Source organism: Engraulis encrasicolus, chromosome 5 (assembly GCF_034702125.1).
Source record: "Engraulis encrasicolus isolate BLACKSEA-1 chromosome 5, IST_EnEncr_1.0, whole genome shotgun sequence".
In the NCBI taxonomy this organism is placed as follows: domain Eukaryota; kingdom Metazoa; phylum Chordata; class Actinopteri; order Clupeiformes; family Engraulidae; genus Engraulis; species Engraulis encrasicolus.
Genome location: NC_085861.1, coordinates 55,583,363 through 55,603,362, shown reverse-complemented (window position 1 = coordinate 55,603,362; position 20,000 = coordinate 55,583,363). Strand labels below are relative to the sequence as shown.

The window sequence follows — 20,000 nt, the reverse complement described above, 5'->3', positions numbered from 1 at the left end:
ACTACTACTACTTCTGTCCTCTACTACTACTACTGAGAGAAGGATGTTAAAACAATTGGCATAATACCGGTAATTCTGTATTCATGAAAATGTCAGAGGACATGGTTACAGATGAAATGGTAACAGATATTTTTTTTAATAAATCCACCATTACCTAAATAGGAAATTAAGGATGTATTCTGTGGGGATATTTGCCATCCCTGCGCAGCAGCTTTGCGTTTTACTTAGGTAACACAGTGAACAACTTCACTGACTGCTAGCTTAGCATAAGAGAGACACTCGGACAACATCTTCTCCGTTGGCTGGCATTCTTCATTCTGCTTGCAACTGACAGCCGTTTATTCAAACACACATATAAAGCATGGCAGTGGTGCGCGTGCACACCTGCATTGGCACTGACGTCATTACATCACACACATTGATTGGATGCTGATTAACATGGCTTTGCCCATATAACAAAATATGCTTAACATATTCGTTAATTCTCTTTTTTGCTTTTATTTCAGGGTGACGGTTGTCACAAAAACCTTCAAAAAAATTTCAGTGAAGGCTAGACTATAATTTTGGGTCACAATGAATGCTAATGTCGTATGATGTTTCATACTATTCATGTAGAACAAGCTACCCCCTTTCATCACTGTCAGATTGGTGTCATTGGTGCGACCGTCAGAGGGGTGTTACGTTTTTGACGTTTGAAAGGAATATGCTTGCAATATGTCTCTTCAATGCTGTTGAATTATTAAACCTCTGGTTGTGTTACGGTCAAAAATGACCGTTTTGAAACTTCATTCTTAAATAACTTCTCTATTTTTCATCATACACAAATGACACTTCATGATATCCTCCAGCTAACCTATTCAAATGGTCAAAATGAAATATAATGAAATTCCTAAAGAATTGTGGAAGATACAACAACTGGTTACATTCATGGTTTTTCGGTCATCTCCCTAAGTTATATTAGTTATATTTAGTGTTGCACCGATACCATTTTTTAGCCCCGATACCGATACCCGATACCCGACAGTGCATTATCGGCCGATACCGATACCATACCGATAGTACTCTGTTTGAAATTTATATACAGTATATATATGAAAAGTTATATAGGCTACTACTTGGATGTAACATCATTGCTATTATGGCTTTGTCAGGCTGCTGCCTACTCCAGTAGAACTTTTTATACTTTTTAAATACCTATGATACAGTGCCCTCCATAATTATTGGCACCCCTGGTTGAGATGTGTTAAAAGCCTTAAAATAAATTCAGTGTTTATTGCAGAAGAATACTGTCACACTGAAAATTGTAGGAAAATGTAGCCTTCAACTCAAATGAATTGTAAGAAAATAAAAAAATCCCTGACTGAAAAATAATTATTTTTCATTAAATCACCTGTTCCACAATTATTGGCACCCTTAACAATTCCCAGGAAATAAATATAATTGAAGCATTTCTGTCATTTCTACAGTAGTTTACAAAGTTTACCAGAGTATGTAGGAACATTTAATTAGTAATTCATCACTTCCTGTTTCCCTGGGGTATAAATATGACGTGACACCGAGGCCATTTCTCTTATCCACTCTTAAACATGGGAAAGACAAAGGAACACAGCATACAAGTGAGGCAGATGTGCGTCGACCTTCACAGGTCAGGCAGAGGCAACAAGAAGATTGCCACTCAACTGCAGCTGCCCATATCCACTGTGAGATGAATAATTAAGAAGTTCAAAACACTGGAACAGTGGTAAACAAGCCTGGACGAGGACCCAAGTTTCTTTTGCCACCACGCACAGTGAGGAGTACGGAGGCCCAGAGGTGACACGGAGGGACTTTTTTGGGGTGGGAAATGTGTGCACTGGAGACTAACACCTTTGCGAGATAACGCAAATCTTTTGCGAGATATCGCAAACCATTTGCAAGATAACGCAAATATTTTGCGTGATAACGCAAATATTTTTGCGAGATAACGCAAATTAAAACTTACATCTGCGGGTTCACCACTTTGATTTGCAGCACACTTTTTGGTCACCGGGGGGCAGTCTGAACCAACACGTGTAAGGCTTTGAAACGCCACAGTTGTAGGGGTAGGCTATTCAATTCAACCACCACTGTTGTTGGATAACAGCGAGAGGGATGCTGACAGTCAAAAACATGAGACTACTACCGCTGGAAGGACGTGCAAGGATACCGTTATTTTATCCATTGTTTTATGTTAAATAAACAGATTTTGAGAGACACCGTAGCACCTTGCTTTGCGAACGGACAGAAAGGGAAATATAGGATTTGTTGGACGACACGTGTCTGCAATGCAGAAGCTTTGTATGACAGACTTAAGGAAGGCAGGCGGGACAACTGCTTAGGCTACTCTACGGTCATTTTCAAAGATGATGAGAAGTTTATGAAAATCATTTTGTCATATCAAGACCCACATGTGAACTATGTAGGCCTAATTTTAACATAGGCCTCGACGTTGAGGCAGCACGCTGTATTCTTTCTTTCTTTTTCTTGAAACTTTCAACGCAATGTGTTTTTTGTTGCGGTTCTCCCCTTTTAATTTATAATTGGCTAAATCAAGTAGGCTATCACTGCTTAGCCATGCAGAGAGCTTAGACTTGTAACAACTCCGACATTTGGAACCATCCAAAGTGGGCATTGGTTAATAGTTTTCTCGGTCAGACTTGGATTAATGTTTCTTAACGCATGACATGATGGCAGATCACGGAACTTCACGAATAGAAAGCGACATATGTCCTTCCTGTGGTAGAAAATTCCTCCTGTTATACATGACATCGGGTCTTGGGTAAATGGAGGAAATCAAATAGTTATTTGCTTTTAACTGTGAACCAGTGGGTTTTAGCGAACACAAATTACTTTTGGATGTAACTCGTACCGCCACGTGCCCCATGGTGCCATGGTTTCCGACCCTGTAGCACTGAGATATCGCTGAAATCTAACGTAGAGCTCACAGAGATGACTAACAACTTTCAAAAATTCACGGAGAAGTGTCAAGTTTGGCAGAAGGGCGATAGCGCACTGGCATTGATGATCTGGCTTTGTTGTAAGCAGTCCAAAATCATAGCGTAACGGGCGTAAAGGGCCGTAGCCTAACGCAACCTTGCGCAAACTAAAACACTGACAGGACAGTTTTTCCGAGGTGTGGCGGGACACAACACACACACACACACACACACACACACACACACACACACACACACACACACACACACACACACACACACACACACACACACACACACACACACACACACACACACACACACCAATTTTGAAAGAAAGAATACAGCGTGCTGCCTCAGCTGCCAATGTTAAAATTAGCCTACGTAATTCACATGTGGGTCTTGATATGACAAAATGATCGTCATATGCTTCATAATCTTTGAAAATAACCGTTCAGTTCAGCGCCGTTCATCGAGGGAAAATGCCAAGGCACACCACCAATGAAAATGTTAACTGAAAATACAACCATATTGCCTAGGCCTATAAAGGTAGGCCTACAGCCATTTAATTTCCCATGGCACACCATATGATTTCTGACGGCACACTAGTGTCTTGTAGTGTAGGTGAACATAATGCGATGTGTACCTTTAAGCCGCATCATTAAGTCTGTCGTGCGTTAGTGCGCCATGTGATCAGTAGGCACCAATTGGCAAAACTTGGCACGCTTTTAAAAGGTTGGCACAATCTGCTCGGAGTCGGAGGGAACCGTCAGATTGTTTGTGTGCTTGTGGCAACTATGCCTTTGGTTTGTGTGTGTGGTGCCGCTGGGGACTCGAGCCCGTGTAGAGCCTCGCTTCACGAGAGAGGGACAATTTCGTGGAGTTTGGTCTATGGCGGGGGTGCGACTGTAAGCGCGGCCACATTGGTTCACTAGGCCAACTTCGTACTTGGCGTTATAGGAACCAGGCTTTTTGCGCTGCGTCCTTTGCCCGGCGACTTCGAGACAGTCGGTCGCTGTCCGTGGTACCTGTGGATCCACCTGTTGGTCTGTCTGCGGGCTGCTGTTTATATTGGAGAGTGACTGTGTGTGTGTGTGCGTGCGCGAGTGTGTGACGTTTCCCCCTTTGCTTTCAGTTCTTATTTTGTGTGATGTAGGAGAAAGTGAGAGTTATCTGTTTGTTGTTTTGTTTATTTGTATCTTTCTTTTGTTTATTTTTGGTTCACCTCACACCACTTGGGCCGCTCAGCGTGCGGGTTACCCCTAAATAGATCTCGTTTGCTGCGCGTAAAAGTGCGCTTACAGTCGCACCCCCGCCATAGACCAAACTCCACGAAATTGTCCCTCTCTCGTGAAGCGAGGCTTTACATGGGCTCGACTCCCCAGCGGCACCACACACACAAACCAAAGGCATAGTTGCCACAAGCACACAAACAATCTGACGGTTCCCTCCGACTCCGAGCAGATTGTGCCAAACTTTTAAAAGCGTAACGGCTTAACTGTTACTGAACGGTTATTTTCAAAGATTATGAAGCATATGACGATCATTTTGTCATATCAAGACCCACATGTGAATTATGTAGGCTAATTTTAACATTGTCAGCTGAGGCAGCACGCTGTATTCTTTCTTTCAAAGAAAAGTATTTCAATTCTTTCAAAATTGGTGTGTGTGTGTGTGTGTGTGTGTGTGTGTGTGTGTGTGTGTGTGTGTGTGTGTGTGTGTGTGTGTGTGTGTGTGTGTGTTGTGTTCCGCTACACCTCGGAAAAACTCTGTGTTTTAGTTTGCGCAAGGTTGCGTTAAGCTACGGCCCTTTACGCCCGTTACGCTATGATTTTGGACTGCTTACAACAAAGCCAGATCATCAATGCCAGTGCGCTATCGCCCTTCTGCCAAACTTGACACTTCTCCGTGAATTTCTGAAAGTTGTTATTCATCTCTGTGAGCTCTGCGTTAGATTTCTGCGATATCTCTCAGTGCTACAGGGTCGGAAACCATGGCACCATGGGGCGTGGAGGTACGAGTTACATCCAAAAGTAATTTGTGATCGCTAAAAGCCATCACTGTAAAACTGGTTCACAATTAAAAGCAAATAACTATTTGATTTCCTCCATTTACCTAAGACCCGATGTCATGTATAACAGGAGGAATTTTCTACCACAGGAAGGACATATGTCGCTTTCTATTCGTGAAGTTCCGTAATCTGCCATCATGTCATGCGTTAAGAAACATTAATCCAAGTCTGACCGAGAAATCTATTAACCAATGCCCACTTTGGATAGTTCCAAATGTCGGAGTTGTTACAAGTCTAAGCTCTCTGCATGGCTAAGCAGTGATAGCCTACTTGATTTAGCCAATTATAAATTAAAAGGGGAGAATCGCAACAAACAACACATTGCGTTGAAAGTTTCAAGAAAAAGAAAGAAAGAATACAGCGTGCTGCCTCAACGTCGAGGCCTAGGCTATGTTAAAATTAGGCCTACATAATTCACATGTGGGTCTTGATATGACAAAATGATTTTCATAAACTTCTCATCATCTTTGAAAATGACCGTAGAGTAGCCTAAGCAGTTGTCCCGCCTGCCTTCCTTAAGTCTGTCATACAAAGCTTCTGCATTGCAGACACATGTCGTCCAACAAATCCTATATTTCCCCTTCTGTCCGTTCGCAAAGCAAGGTGCTACGGCGTCTCTCAAAATCTGTTGTTTATTTAACATAAAACAATGGATATAATAACGGTATCCTTGCACGTCCTTCCAGCGGTAGTAGTCTCATGTTTTTGACTGTCAGCATCCCTCTCGCTGTTGTCCAACAACAGTGGTGGTTGAATTGAATAGCCTACCCCTACAACTGTGGCGTTTCAAAGCCTTACACGTGTTGGTTCAGACTGCCCCCCGGTGACCAAAAAGTGTGCTGCAAATCAAAGTGGTGAACCCGCAGATGTAAGTTTTAATTTGCGTTATCTCGCAAAAATATTTGCGTTATCACGCAAAATATTTGCGTTATCTTGCAAATGGTTTGCGATATCTCGCAAAAGATTTGCGTTATCTCGCAAAATATTTGCGTTATCTCGCAAAGGTGTTAGTCTCCAGTGCACACATTTCCCACCCCAAAAAAAATCCCTCCGTGTCACCTCTGGGCCTCCGTAGAGGAGGATGGTAAGAGAAATCAAAAGATCTCCAAAGCTCACTGTTACAGAATTACAACAAATGGTAGCATCCTGGGGTCACAAAGTCTCCAAATCAACCATCAGGCGCTGTCTACACACCAACAAGCTGTTTGGGAGGCATGCACGGAGAAAACCTTTCCTCACTCACAATCATAAACGCAAACGTCTGGAGTTCGCCAAGCGGTATTGGGGCTTCAACTGGGACCGTGTGCTTTGGTCAGATGAGACCAAGATTGAGCTTTTTGGCAACAAACACTCTAAAGGGCCGTACACACACGTCGCTGCTAGTTACTCGCTCAGCGGATGAAGTCAATAGAATGTCTACGTGTTCCAGCGAGTCTCGCTGGCGAGTAGGCGAGGAGAGTACAAGCGATGCGATGTGGGCGGGTTCCGAGATAAACTTATTTTATCTTCGAGCGACGCGAGTTAAGCGAGTAACCAATTGGAAGGCAGAATACAGATTATTGACAGGTGACGTTGCCCCTGTGGTGTTCTGACCACCCAACTTCTGCACGCAATCACACTTTGGTTAAAAGTGTTGAGGAAAATACATACAGTGTACACCATCAAAGGCTCATATGCATCGATGTGCACAGCACACGACCAACGTTAAACAGCGTAGACCTACATTTTGTTTCGTACGGACGTTATTGGCGCGGACAGCGGGAACCATGACAACCAGTAAACAAAATCACCCAGAGCGAGTGGCAAGTAGGCGAGTAGGCAAGTAGCGAGTAAATAGCAGCGACGTGTGTGTACGGCCCTTAAGTGGGTCTGACGTGCCACGAAAGATGCGCATGCTGAAAAGCACCTCATACCCACTGTGAAGTATGGGGGTGGGTCAGTGATGCTGTGGGGCTGTTTCGCTTCCAAAGGCCCTGGGAACCTTGTTAGGGTGCATGGCATCATGAATGCTTTGAAATACCAGGGCATTTTAAATCAAAATCTGTTGCCCTCTGCCCGAAAGCTGAAGATGGGTCGTCACTGGGTCTTTCAGCAAGACAATGACCCTAAACATATGGCCAAATCTACACAGAAATGGTTCACCAGACACAAAATCAAGCTCCTCCCATGGCCATCTCAGTCCCCAGACCTCAACCCCATTGAGAACCTGTGGGGTGAGCTGAAGAGGAGAGTACAGAGGAGAGGACCCAGGTCTCTGGATGATTTAGAGAGATTCTGCAAAGAGGAATGGCTGAAGATCCCTCTTTCTGTCTTTTCCCATCTTGTGAAACATTATAGGAGAAGATTAGGTGCTGTTTTGTTGGCAAAAGGGGGTTGTACAAAATATTAACACCAGGGGTGCTAATAATTGTGACACACATTATTTGATGTCAAATAATTATTTCTTTATGTGGGATTTTTTCCCCACTGAATAAATGCACTTGCATTGAAGGTTGGATTTTTCTCTTTTTTTCCATTAAGGATTTTTTAGAAAAAAATAATAATAATTGGAAGCTAAAAAACACATCTCAATCAGGGGTGCCAATAATTATGGAGGGCACTGTATAAAATAACTAAGATCAAGGCTGCGTTTAAGAGTCATATGAGCATCTGTAAATGGTATCGGTGCCCTTTTTGTTGGTATCGGCCGATACCGATACCACCATTTTAGTGCAGTATCGGGGCCCCGGCCGATACTGGTATCGGTATCGGTGCAACACTAGTTATATTACATTCACTTTACTCTCATATTCTTTTTTGTTAGGCTTTTCAGAATACAGCCATGTGTGCCACATTAGTATAGATGTTTACAGTTGAAATATTTGAAAAAAGAAAAGGCGTTCCAACCGGCCCGAAAGCCTCTGAGAGGCCCTAGACTCCAGAGGGTTAATAAAACGAATTGGATAGATTCATTGCAAGATAAGAAAAAAAGCATACAAATCAATAGAACAAAGCAGAATAACATTTAAATCACATTGGAATTGTTTCAAAAGGATGCCTGAAAGTTATTCATCACAAAATATGTAAATCAGATTTTTAATCAATGTACTATTACCTTTTTTATGTAGGCTGTCAATTTTGACCGTTAACACCATGAACGTAACCCTGTTTCTAACACAACCAGAGGGTTAAAACAATTCTGCAGTTTAATAAAGAAAAAATATATTCTTTGCTGTGTGTCTAGTGTTGACAAAAACAAAATAAGAGCCTGGAAGTTGTTCCGATACATTGTTCCACAGCCAAGACCTTCATCATAATAGACTGCTAGAGAGAGTCAGTGAATTATATTATTTTCTTAATTCAGAGTGAGCTGTGAGCTTCAAGGCTAGCCCTATGGTTACCAAGAGGCAACACACTCATCATGTTTAAAGGCACAATGTATTCAAGCTATGGCAATAACTAATCGAGTTCCATCCAAGTTTGCTGCCTGCACTCTGCAAGACAGACTGCCTGCTCAGGTGCTGCCCGCCCTTGTCTAACTCTTAGTCTTTAATGTCTACCTGTCAGAGAAGTGGTATTTCAAGAGAGTCGACTGTGCCGACTCCTGTGTAGTCTTTCTGACAGGCACAGTCACCTGTCACCCTTTTATGTCTGCTCCAAAAATAGGCTTTCCATATCTGTGTCTACCGGTGGGCTTATCTTAGGCCCCCAGATTGTGACCACCAGACACTTCATGTCTTCATCGCAAAAAGGACGATAATATTCCTTCATGACGTCAACACATGGCTCCCCGAGGGCCTCTTGACACGACACAGCAATCAATCAGTAGTGTGTGTGTGTGTGTGTGTGTGTGTGTGTGTGTGTGTGTGTGTGTGTGTGTGTGTGTGTGTGTGTGTGTGTGTGTGTGTGTGTGTGTGTGTGTGTGAATGTGGGTGTGTGTGAATGTGTGCATGTGTGTGAATGTGTGCATGTGTGTGTGTGTGCGTACTTTGAGGCTTTGAGGCTTTGTGGCTTCTTCAAGATGGATGAGCAGAGGGAAGTTGAAAGGGGAATCATGCAGAGAGAAGGATGGGGATCAGGAGAAGGGCAAGAGTATTGCGTTCAGAATAGAACAATAATAGCACATTTTATTACGCATTTGTAGACCTCACATGAACAGGGAGGGCGCAGCTCAACGCCGGTGGAAGTGAACGATGACCAGTGAATGGAACAGCAAAGTCATTTTGTTTGTCCTCTGTGCCAGTCACTCCATCACCAGCTGAAATCCTTTCATTCTGTCTTGTCTTTTTCCTTGACTTCCTTGCCCCCTTTAACCTGGCCTATAACCTAGCTGTCTTGGATGATGTGCGATTGCATGTCTTGGTGAAAGGCAGCTCTCTTGTGTCTTTCTGTCAACCTTTATGTCGACATGGTATCTCTACAAAGAAATGCTGTAGCTCTTTGTTAAAAAAAGGAACCTATGCTGCCCGACCATCTGTCACGGTTATCACTAGACTAGATCTGTCTGAGACATGTCTAGTGGGTGTACATCCTTACAATGTGTTTGTCCATGTTGACGTTAGTGAGCATTGAATCCGGTCTGGTGCTTTTTTTCTAAGCTGCCTAAAGCTTTAGAAATGTATAGAGCTTTAGAACATTTTCAGGCACTTCTTGAGAGTATCTGAAGCTTGTTTTGTCTGTATCTACAGTGTATAGCCATGGTTAACAGGCCCTTCAGGACACTATGCACAAACACAGACAAGCAGGAATCCTCATTTTGTATTGTATCACTTTCATATTTTGCTTCTTGTGTGTGTGTGTTTATATCACAGTAACTCTGCTAGTTTATACAGTTTCTAACATTTTTAAATGATGTATTAAGCCAATGCAAAGCTACACAGCACATGGGAGGAATGGCATGTTGAAGTTATTCAAGTGAGTCATTTACTTGGACTGTTCCTTGTGGAGAAAAATCGGATAAATTGCTTTTCCATATTTATGAATTGCTTTGGGGCAGATAACCCAAACAGTTACTTGTTTTTTATGTTGTTGTTGTTGAACACACTGCTTATGTGTCATTGCATTACTTCTGTCTGAAACAGGCAATGGTGTGTGTGATAAAGTGTGATAAAATGTGTGCACACCACCCTGCTGAGATGATAATGGAACTCATTGAAGCGTTCTCTCTCTCTCTCTCTCTCTCTCTCTCTCTCTCTCTCTCTCTCTCTCTCTCTCTCTCTCTCTCTCTCTCTCTCTCTCTCTCTCTCTCTCTCTCTCTCTCTCTCTCTCTCTCTCTCTCGCTTTCTTTCTTTCTTACCTACCCTCTCTCTTTCTCTTTCTCTTTCTCTTTCTCTCTCACTTTCTCTTTCTCTCTCACTTTCTCTCTCTCTCTCTCTCTCTCTCTCTCTCTCTCTCTCTCTCACTCTCTCTCTCTTTGTGTGTGTCTCTTATCATTATCATTTGATGTTATCGCTGCAGATCCTGGCCAACGTCATCATCTTCATCTGTGGTAACCTGGCTGGGGCCTACCATAAGCACCTGATGGAGCTGGCCCTCAAGCAGACCTACCAGGACACCTGCAACTGCATCAAGTCCCCCATCAAGCTGGAGTTTGAGAAGCACCAACAGGTCAGAACAACATATGCAGCGTAACATATGCAGCGTGCACACACACACACACACACACACACACACACACACACACACACACACACACACACACACACACACACACACACACACACACACACACACACACACACACACACACACACACACACACACACACACACACACACGCATGCCTGCACACACGCACACAAGCTCCAACAGGTCAGAATAATGAAATATGATATGCAGCACGCACGCAGGCACACACGCAGGCACGCGCGCACACACGCAGGCAGATGCACACACACTACATGCACATGCATGAGGACACTTCACAAATGTTGCAGCTATTAACCTCTTAGCTTATGTTATTGCCCTACTATCAAAACAAATGTGATGGCTATGTCTTAATCCGTTATTTAAGGCTCTTGGTACTGTCATAGCAATGTTATTATGATGTATTTGAGTATTTTCACCAAATCGTGAATTGGCCGGCCGGCGACCCCATCGGCAGTAAGAGGCTACGCAAAGTAATATAAGCTACTACAATTTTAATACAAAATGGACAAAATAAAGACCACAAAAAACAACAGTAAACAATGTGATAGAAGGGTCTTCATGCAGACACAAGAGATTTAGTAGTCCCTCGGCATCTGACTCTAATGAATGCTGGCTTGAATCAGTAAGTGCTCTTCTGTTTAGACCTCAATGACCTTGAGAGTTTGTGTGTCAAGACCATCTACAGCTGAGGTCATGGAGTAATTGTGGTGACCTGGTGATCCTGACACACACACACACACACACACACACACACACACACACACACACACACACACACACACACACACACACACACACACACACACACACACACACACACACACACACACACACACACACACACACACCACCGTGTGGGTCATAGCTACATGCATGCAAGTTTAAAATGACACTTAGCCAGCGCTAATGAAATAATTGACTATTCATACAGTTTGCCTAGCAACAGGAGTCATTATTTTTAATGAGAGGAGATGGGCTCTGAGCTTGACCCTATGTGGAGTGGAGTGGAGCATTTGCTGATGCAGGCAGCACAGCCATCAGCCGAATGGGCCCTTGCTCAGTCTGGGGCTCTTTCTCGCTCTCTCCCATTCCAAACCAAATTAAATCAATTTAGAATCTCCTCAGATTGCGTTGTTTTTTAGGAGGTGCAGGTAGGCAGCCATGCTTTGCTTGCAGAGAAAATCGAATTTCTGCTCCTCGTTTTGTATGTGTATGTGAATGTGTGTGTGTGTGTGTGTGTGTGTGTGTGTGTGTGTGTGTGTGTGTGTTTGGTGTTGTAAGTCGGGGGGGGGGGGGTCCCATGCTCTTGCCGAGGTGAGATATAGTAATGACTTGTCAGGCATGACACACACACACACACACACACGCACACACACGCACACACACGCACACACACACACACACACACACACACACACACACACACACACACACACACACACACACACACACACACACACACACACACACACACACACACACACACACACACACACACACACACACACAGAATTGCCACCCTTACCACCAAGTGTCCTCTGAGCAAATAGGCCCGATTGACTCTACTGTCACCACGCTGACACATAAAAGAAAAGATCTCAATCGCCCGTCGGGCTGTCACTACATGGCAATTATGCAAATTACTTTCACTTTATGTCAGAGAAGTGTGCAGGGTAATTCTCGTGGTAGATTAATAAAGTCAACAACATGCCATTATAATAAAAAACCTATTTTCATAAGCGAAAATTATAGTTTTGTGCCATGTGCCAATGATTAGCATATTCTTGTATGTAGTTTATTTGGTGTGATGGGTGCATTATTATGCCTGTTCCTCTGTTCCCAGTGTGAAGCCATCCCAAGTGACATTACAATAGTGAGGCCCAAGGTCATTGCACGAAGTTCCAACTGACAGAACATGCACACACGCGAACAAACACACACACACAACATCAAAACACCCGAGGCTTTCTCTCTCTCTCTCTCTCTCTCTCTCTCTCTCTCTCTCTCTCTCTCTCTCTCTCTCTCTCTCTCTCTCTCTCTCTCATACACACAAGCACACACACACACACGCACGCATGCACGCACGTACGCACGTGCGCGCACACACACACACACGCATGCACGCACGCACGCACGCGCACACACACACACACACACACACACACACACACACACACACACACACACACACACACACACACACACACACACACACACACACACACACACACACACACACACACACTCAGAAGCACACACACATGCAATGTCAAAACACCACAGGCTCTGCTGCTTGGACTGGAATCCCAGTCCCACCGCCCAGCTGGTCACGTCAATCCAAAACAATCTCCTAAAGCACTCAGCAAGATGGAGGTTTACTGCAGCTCTTTTGGGCCGGACCATAGGACAGGGGTTCCGAAACTTTACCATGACAAGGCCCCTCATATATATAGATTTCAGCAAAGGCCTCCCTCCCATGGGTCGTGTCACACTATTTTTACTGCACACCCGGTTTCACAAGTTGATGCATTCTTAAACCGAAGTACAAAAGAAAGCATTATTTAATAAGCAGAAATTGTGTAAACATTATAAAGAAGAAAATGATTCCGCTTTGGTTTCTTTAGCTTATTTATTTTTACTACTTAAAGGGAAACTGTGCAGGAAATGGTCAAAAAAGGTAAAAAGGTGAAACTGGGCTGCCTACTGCCAAATTTGATCTTTACACGAAAGTTTACAAAGTACTAAACAAACATTTTCTAGCATGGTCCAAGTACATTCAGTTTTACAGCTAAAAATGGCTATTTCTGGAAATTCAAAATGGCGTACCATGGAGAAGATCCCCCTTTTCATGTATGAAAAGTGCAATTTTTCCAGTCATAATGACTACTTAGAATTTGATGCTGGTGGTAAGTATTCATGAAAAAGGTAACATTAGTGAATGGGCAGCCTGAATTCTGGAAATGAACAACTACAAATCTCACACAGTGTCCCTTTAAGTTATTTAATGTATTAAATGATTCTTTTAATTTTGCTATATTTTTCCTGCCAACCTGCCAGGGTCCTCCATTAGTCCCCAGCCCCCTCTTTGAAAGCCCCTGCCATAGGAGATACTATGGCCCTCAAGTGTTGCATTGAACATCCATCTTGATGAACGCTTTTGGAGATTGTTTTGGATTCACGAGACCAGCTGGGCCCATGTCCACATGAAGAGGGACTGCACCAAACTACTTTGGAAGTCACCAAGAATCTGATCGAAATGGCTGAAAATGGGTTAAGATGTGTGGAGGACATTGATCAGTTTATTTGAGAGATGGATTGAAAATCAGAGAGAGAGAGAGAGAGAGAGAGAGAGAGGGAGAGGGAGGGAGAGGGAGAGAGAGAGAGAGAGAGAGAGAGAGAGAGAGATTGGGAAAACTCCCCAGGCCGGACTCAAACCCTGGGTCCCCGATGTAACATTGCCGTGCCTTAGACGTTTGAGCTACAGCCAAGGCCCTGTAAATGTTTCCCGGGTTAACTCAACGGGACGCAATGTAGCGCAGAGCAGCTCATGGCTACATAGTCCTCGATACAGTGATCATCAATGCACAACACAGCACAACACAGCATGACATGATTTAATATGCACAACCAAAGCACAGTAGAAAACAATAGGGCATGTATATGTCCCAGGTTCTCTGAAAGAGAATGAGAGCGCATCGCATTACCGCACAGCACAGCATAGCAAAGCAGAGCAGAGCATATCACAGCACAGCACAGCACAGCACAGCACAGCACAGCACAGCACAACACAGCACAGCACAGCACAACACAACACAACAAAACACAACAAAACACAGCATGCTAATTACAATTCCTCCAGCAGACTTTTACCATTGACTTTTCACAGCTGGGCAGATTAAATGGTTGGATGAAATATACCCAGGGCCGCTCACAACTTTTGCTGGACCCACGACACAGGGCCCCCCTCTCAATACATCCAATGTCATTGGGGAACCAATCCCGCCTTTCCCTGGGCCCGGTACAGTAGACCCGTTTGTCCAGCCCCCAACACACACACACACACATACACACACACACACACACACACACACACACCACACACACACACACACACACACACACACACACACAACACACACACGCGCGCGCGCACGCGCACGCGCACACACACACACACACACACACACACACACACACACACACACACACACACACACACAACCTCTCAGCAGGCCTGAATTCACCCCTCTGCCATTAGGAGGCTTCCCTGTGGATTACTATTCTATGAACCTTACAGGTTTCCTCTTCCCACTAACACTGCCAAAGCCCTATAACCATTCATAAATCATCTGGTGGAGCCAGACTGAGTTGAGTGTTTTGGGGCTGTCTGGGTAAAAGCCCAGTAGGCCTATACACACACTAATCTGAGCCCCAATCTGGAAGTCAGTCTTTTCTCTGAGGAGTGTAGCCCCATAATGCACGCCGTTCCACTAGTGGCATGCTTTAAAGTGGACATGAAACACTAGACAAAGTTGTCCTCATTAGAAATATTGAGTCAGTCAGTGACACTGGTTAAAATATAATAAGTTTGAGAAAGATACATTTTTGCAACTGTGTAGCGCCATCATGTTCCACGGCAGAACGTTACATCACTGGGTGTGTTGCCTTGGAAATTCTACAGTAGCCTACATCGGAGACGGACACAACGACATTCAGAGATTTTACTATTATGGAGAATGGTAATAAGCAGAGGACAAAGGGAGGGCATTATTGTATTGCACCTGGCTGCAAGAATACATTTTGAAAAGTTAACTACCATAGTACTACACCGCTATGACATAACTCAGGACCTTTAGTAATGCACTACGACTTGATCATTGCTATTGTGGTAACAGCAAATTGATAACGCTGTGTCTTAGCGAGTTAATAAAAGTGTCTGTCCTCTGCGCTGGTTAAAAAAATATTTGGCTATTTCTACTTTAGCTAAATCTATTAAATATTGTCTCTCCTTCTATGGTGCATAAAGCAGACTCACCACTCTATCTGCTTGTAGACATCAAAATTTGTGTACTGAATGTACATTTTCATAATTTTAACCCCAGTGCAAACATTTGTTCAGTAGCCTATTGGTAGTTATCCATAAGCTAGTGTCATGGGTACTTTCTGTAGCCTCCAACACACACACACACACACACACACACACACACACACACACACACACACACACACACACACACACACACACACACACACACACACACACACACACACACACACACACACACACACACACACACAATGGTCACTCGCATGGATTCACTCATCACCATTGATTCTGTAATTTCAACTGTATTTCACTGATTCTTGAGAAAGTGGCTAAAATAGGTTGTAATGTTGACAGAAAAAAACAAAGTGAATTACAAAATTATATGGTATATCCTCGTAGACTAAGGTCTTGGCTTTTCAGAAATGCACAAGGCCAATCTCCCCATTATGTATTTTTTTCAGAAATCAGGCTTTTCTCCGATCATACCTTGTTTTTTGTCAACACCGTCAGACACAATTAAAAGTTATTAAAATTGTATTGATTTGGTTGCATATGTATCTGGAGTTTTTAAGTGATTATGTGTATTTTTTGGTTCACACATATGCCTTTAAATGTTGAAAATTCACTTTTGTTCTATTTTAATACTGTTTCATGTGTTCTAATTTTAAAATATGTACCATCATACGATGCTTACTTAACGCCTAAATAGAACAAATAATTTTTTGTAATTTCACAAATATTCGTGTAGGCTTAAATTGGCTCTTACTTTGATATTTCAACAACTCCCAAGGAAAATGTTGTAAACACATTCCTTTAAAATGTCCAAAACTCCTTCTTACGGTGGTGACTTAAGAACTGACGGTGGTGACAGTAATCTGAGAGTGGTGAAAGTGGCCTAATTAGTACCTGCATTTAGCAAAATAAATAGCCCTCTCAAGTCAATGGCATCTTGCATAAACACTTTATTTTTGTGTGTGCACAGTATGAGCATGTGTTTGTACTTCATTAGTTAGATTATCTAGGAAGTAAGCCACTGGTTGTTGAAAATGTGGTAAAAACAGCTTTTAAGTTGTTCAAATCCAAAATATAGAGGTGTATTATCATAGATGTAGGTCTTGGCAGTGAATGCATTGGCCAAGCTCCCCATGTTTAACATTTTCCATAAAATGGGCTCTTTCTTGTTTTGTCAACAGCGGCAGACAGAATTAGAAGTAAAAACACATGTTTACTGTATTAAAGTGAATTACTTAAACAATTAAACATAACTGTAGATACTTATTGTATGCATAATCTTAAAACATGTCAAAAACACTTCAAACATGTGTTTTTTGGTGAACTCCATCAGATGTCACCACCGTCAGGTTTTCTGACAAAAAAACCTCCAAATGCACCTCAGTGGTGGCTAGAGTATCATTTTGGATCACAATTATTACTGACATGCCTAGTAATGTTTCATTAACCAGCACAATTTAGTAAAATATGGAACAACATGATGAGCAGAACAAAATCTGATGGTGGTGACATCTGACGGTGTGAGACAAAAAAACACTCTTTTAAATATTATGCATTGTTTGTTCACATTAGCCATTTCATTTTCGCTCTGTTTCTTGGGTGCTTCATACCTATTCTGAAAAAAAATATATTTATTAACATTAATGTAATACAATACTATTAAAACCCCCGACGGTGTTGACAGTTTATGGTTGGGACAGTACCAGTGTCCAAACAACTTAACAAATTGAGGACAAAATAATAAACTTACAGGAGCTTCAGTGATGGTGAAGTAGGCAGTAGAGCTAAAGGTTTGAAAAGGGGTCCTCAGTAATGAAAATTACCTTGTGCATACCTGATTTTATTGTCTTTTAGAAAAAATCTGACGGTGGTGACCAATATGCTGGACACGTTTTGAGCAATCAGTAAATAATAGTAAATATTGTTTTACATCCACTATGTGCACATCTGTAGAACCACTTTAATATGGTCTTCCACATCATGGTGATATTGTTCAATTCTGTTAGTGATTTTTGTATTTTAAGTCAATTGAAATGATGATGCCAGTCCTTGGGACAGGCGTTTTTACAGGGTGTGGACAGGTTTATAGCCATGAAAAGTAATAAAATTACACTTAAATATTTCAAACAACTGTGTATTCGTGTGACAGACCCCTTGGCCATTACCTGGGTTCATTTTGTTTGTGAAAATTTAGTTGATTTTCAACAGAATTAATATTTTACTGCAGGGACATGTTTTTGCCAAACTTTCAAGAATCAGTGATTTTTGAATCTATAATTAGCCCACAGTAAAGTAGCACCTCTTTAAAAATGTCAGGCAAATGTTTCCCCAATCACAAGGATTTTTTAAATTTCACACAGTTTTTCTCGATTGGTTTGGCTAATTTCTTGAAACTGAAATGATATTTCTATAACCATTGGGTTATTTGGCCAAACATTCTTACACTTCTGCAAAACAGTTCAGATAACTTGCAAAATGTCATATACCTCCCAAAACAGCTCATTCTTGCATCAGCACTAAACCTTCTCCCACATAAATAGTCAGTACCATAAAAATGGCATAGATCCTTCTCAATTGCTTTGGCTCATTTGCATTCATTTAGTCCTTCTGTCAAAATAAACTGGATGGTTCAGCATAACTACATGGATCCTCATCACTTCCTCATATCACTCCAAAAACAGTTTACTTGTCTGTCAAAACTAAATTCCTTCCCCACATATATCGTCAGTACCCCCACAATACATTGTCCCTTTGCCATTGTGTAAGCACTGCAAGTCAAAATGGTTAGATGTTTTGTCACTATGGGACTACGTTCAGCTAACAGATTTCGACTATGTATAAAATTGAAAAAAGTGTGTGAAAACCATTGAAGTTTGACAACACAGACAATTTACTAATTATACCAAGGACATTTAACAATAACTTTCTTTACAGTTTTTCTCGATTGGTTTGGCTAATTTCTTGAATCCGAGATGACACTTCTATAAATTTTGGGTCATTTAGCTAAACATTCTTACACTTCTGCCACAAACAGTTCAGGTAACTAGCAAAATGTCATATACCTCCCAAAACAGCTCATTCTTGCATCAACACTAAACCTTCTCCCACATAAAGAGTCAGTATCAAAATGGCATAGATCCTTCTCAATTGGTTTGGCTCATTTGCATTCATTTAGTCATTCTGTCAAAATAAACTGGATGGTTCAGCATAACGCCATGGATCCTCATTACTTGCTCATATCACTCCAAAAACAGTTTACCCGTGTGTCGAAACTAAATTCCTTCCACAGAATACTGTTTGAAAAAAAATCAAGAAATTAGCCAAATAACAGAGGAAACTGTAGTATACACGGTTATTATTATTATTTTCTACAAACTAGTAAAGTTACAATACCATCTGGCCTGTTGAACACCCCGTCATGAATTTACTGTTTACAGTAAAGAAATTCTGAAAATATTATGTCCTTGACTGTTTTGACAATTGTATAGACTACTTTGCATATGATGACTTGCACAAAGAAATCATGCTGACATGTTTTGGAGAGGGCAACCATTTGACTGAGAATTGTCTCATTCCTTTAGATAAGCAAGATCAATTTATTTGGAAAATGTGCTAAATGTATGCTCAATTTGTCAACTGTAGGGTACTTGTACATAGCCATCTGCATATATATACTAAACATTTGAGACATGTACAAAGCATTTTAGATTTTATGAAAGCAATGAGAAATGCCATTCTGTTGTGGGAGATTGGAAGTTGGTTTGGGGATTTGTCCGTGTTGTTTTGAGAATGTCATCTCAGTTTCGAGAAATTAGCCAAACCAATCGAGAAAAACTGTAAAACCACACCTTCACAGACCTAAGGCTATGCCGTAGCTCCAGATGAATGTTTCGGGTGGAAGCGAGCCAAGAGCCGCAGGTCTACGTACTGTATATATAGGAGCCTCCTTAATCTTCATATACAGTTAAGCACTGGAGTATGTGTGCACTGTTGTGTTTGCTCTCTACCTGTGTTATGCTCGTAGGAGCGCTCGTGCCACTTCCTTGTCCCTGCTGCCGGCCCACAGTCGCCGGGGTGTGTGATGAAGGCGGAGATCATCCAGCAGGCTGCACGGGGCCCCAACCTGTGATTCGGCCAGGTGGATGAACACCCAAAACCTTCCATCAACCTGTTACGTGCAGCCGGCACATCAACGTCAGGTTGACGTGTGTGTTCAGCTAACTTCCTCTTTCTGGCACAACGCACAGTACCCTCTCCATGTTGTCTCCCATGTCACATGTACAGTACA

The 20,000-nt window shown here is 42.3% G+C and overlaps 1 protein-coding gene across 1 annotated transcript in view; it reads left to right on the top strand.

The window, feature by feature from the left end:
- adcy2a (adenylate cyclase 2a) overlaps nt 1-20,000 on the top strand; it is a 177,109-nt gene that overhangs the window by 55,509 nt on the left and 101,600 nt on the right. The window contains exon 4 of the mRNA XM_063198351.1: nt 10,462-10,611. Coding sequence (XP_063054421.1) covers nt 10,462-10,611 — 150 coding nt within the window. The remainder of the gene's footprint in view (nt 1-10,461; nt 10,612-20,000) is intronic.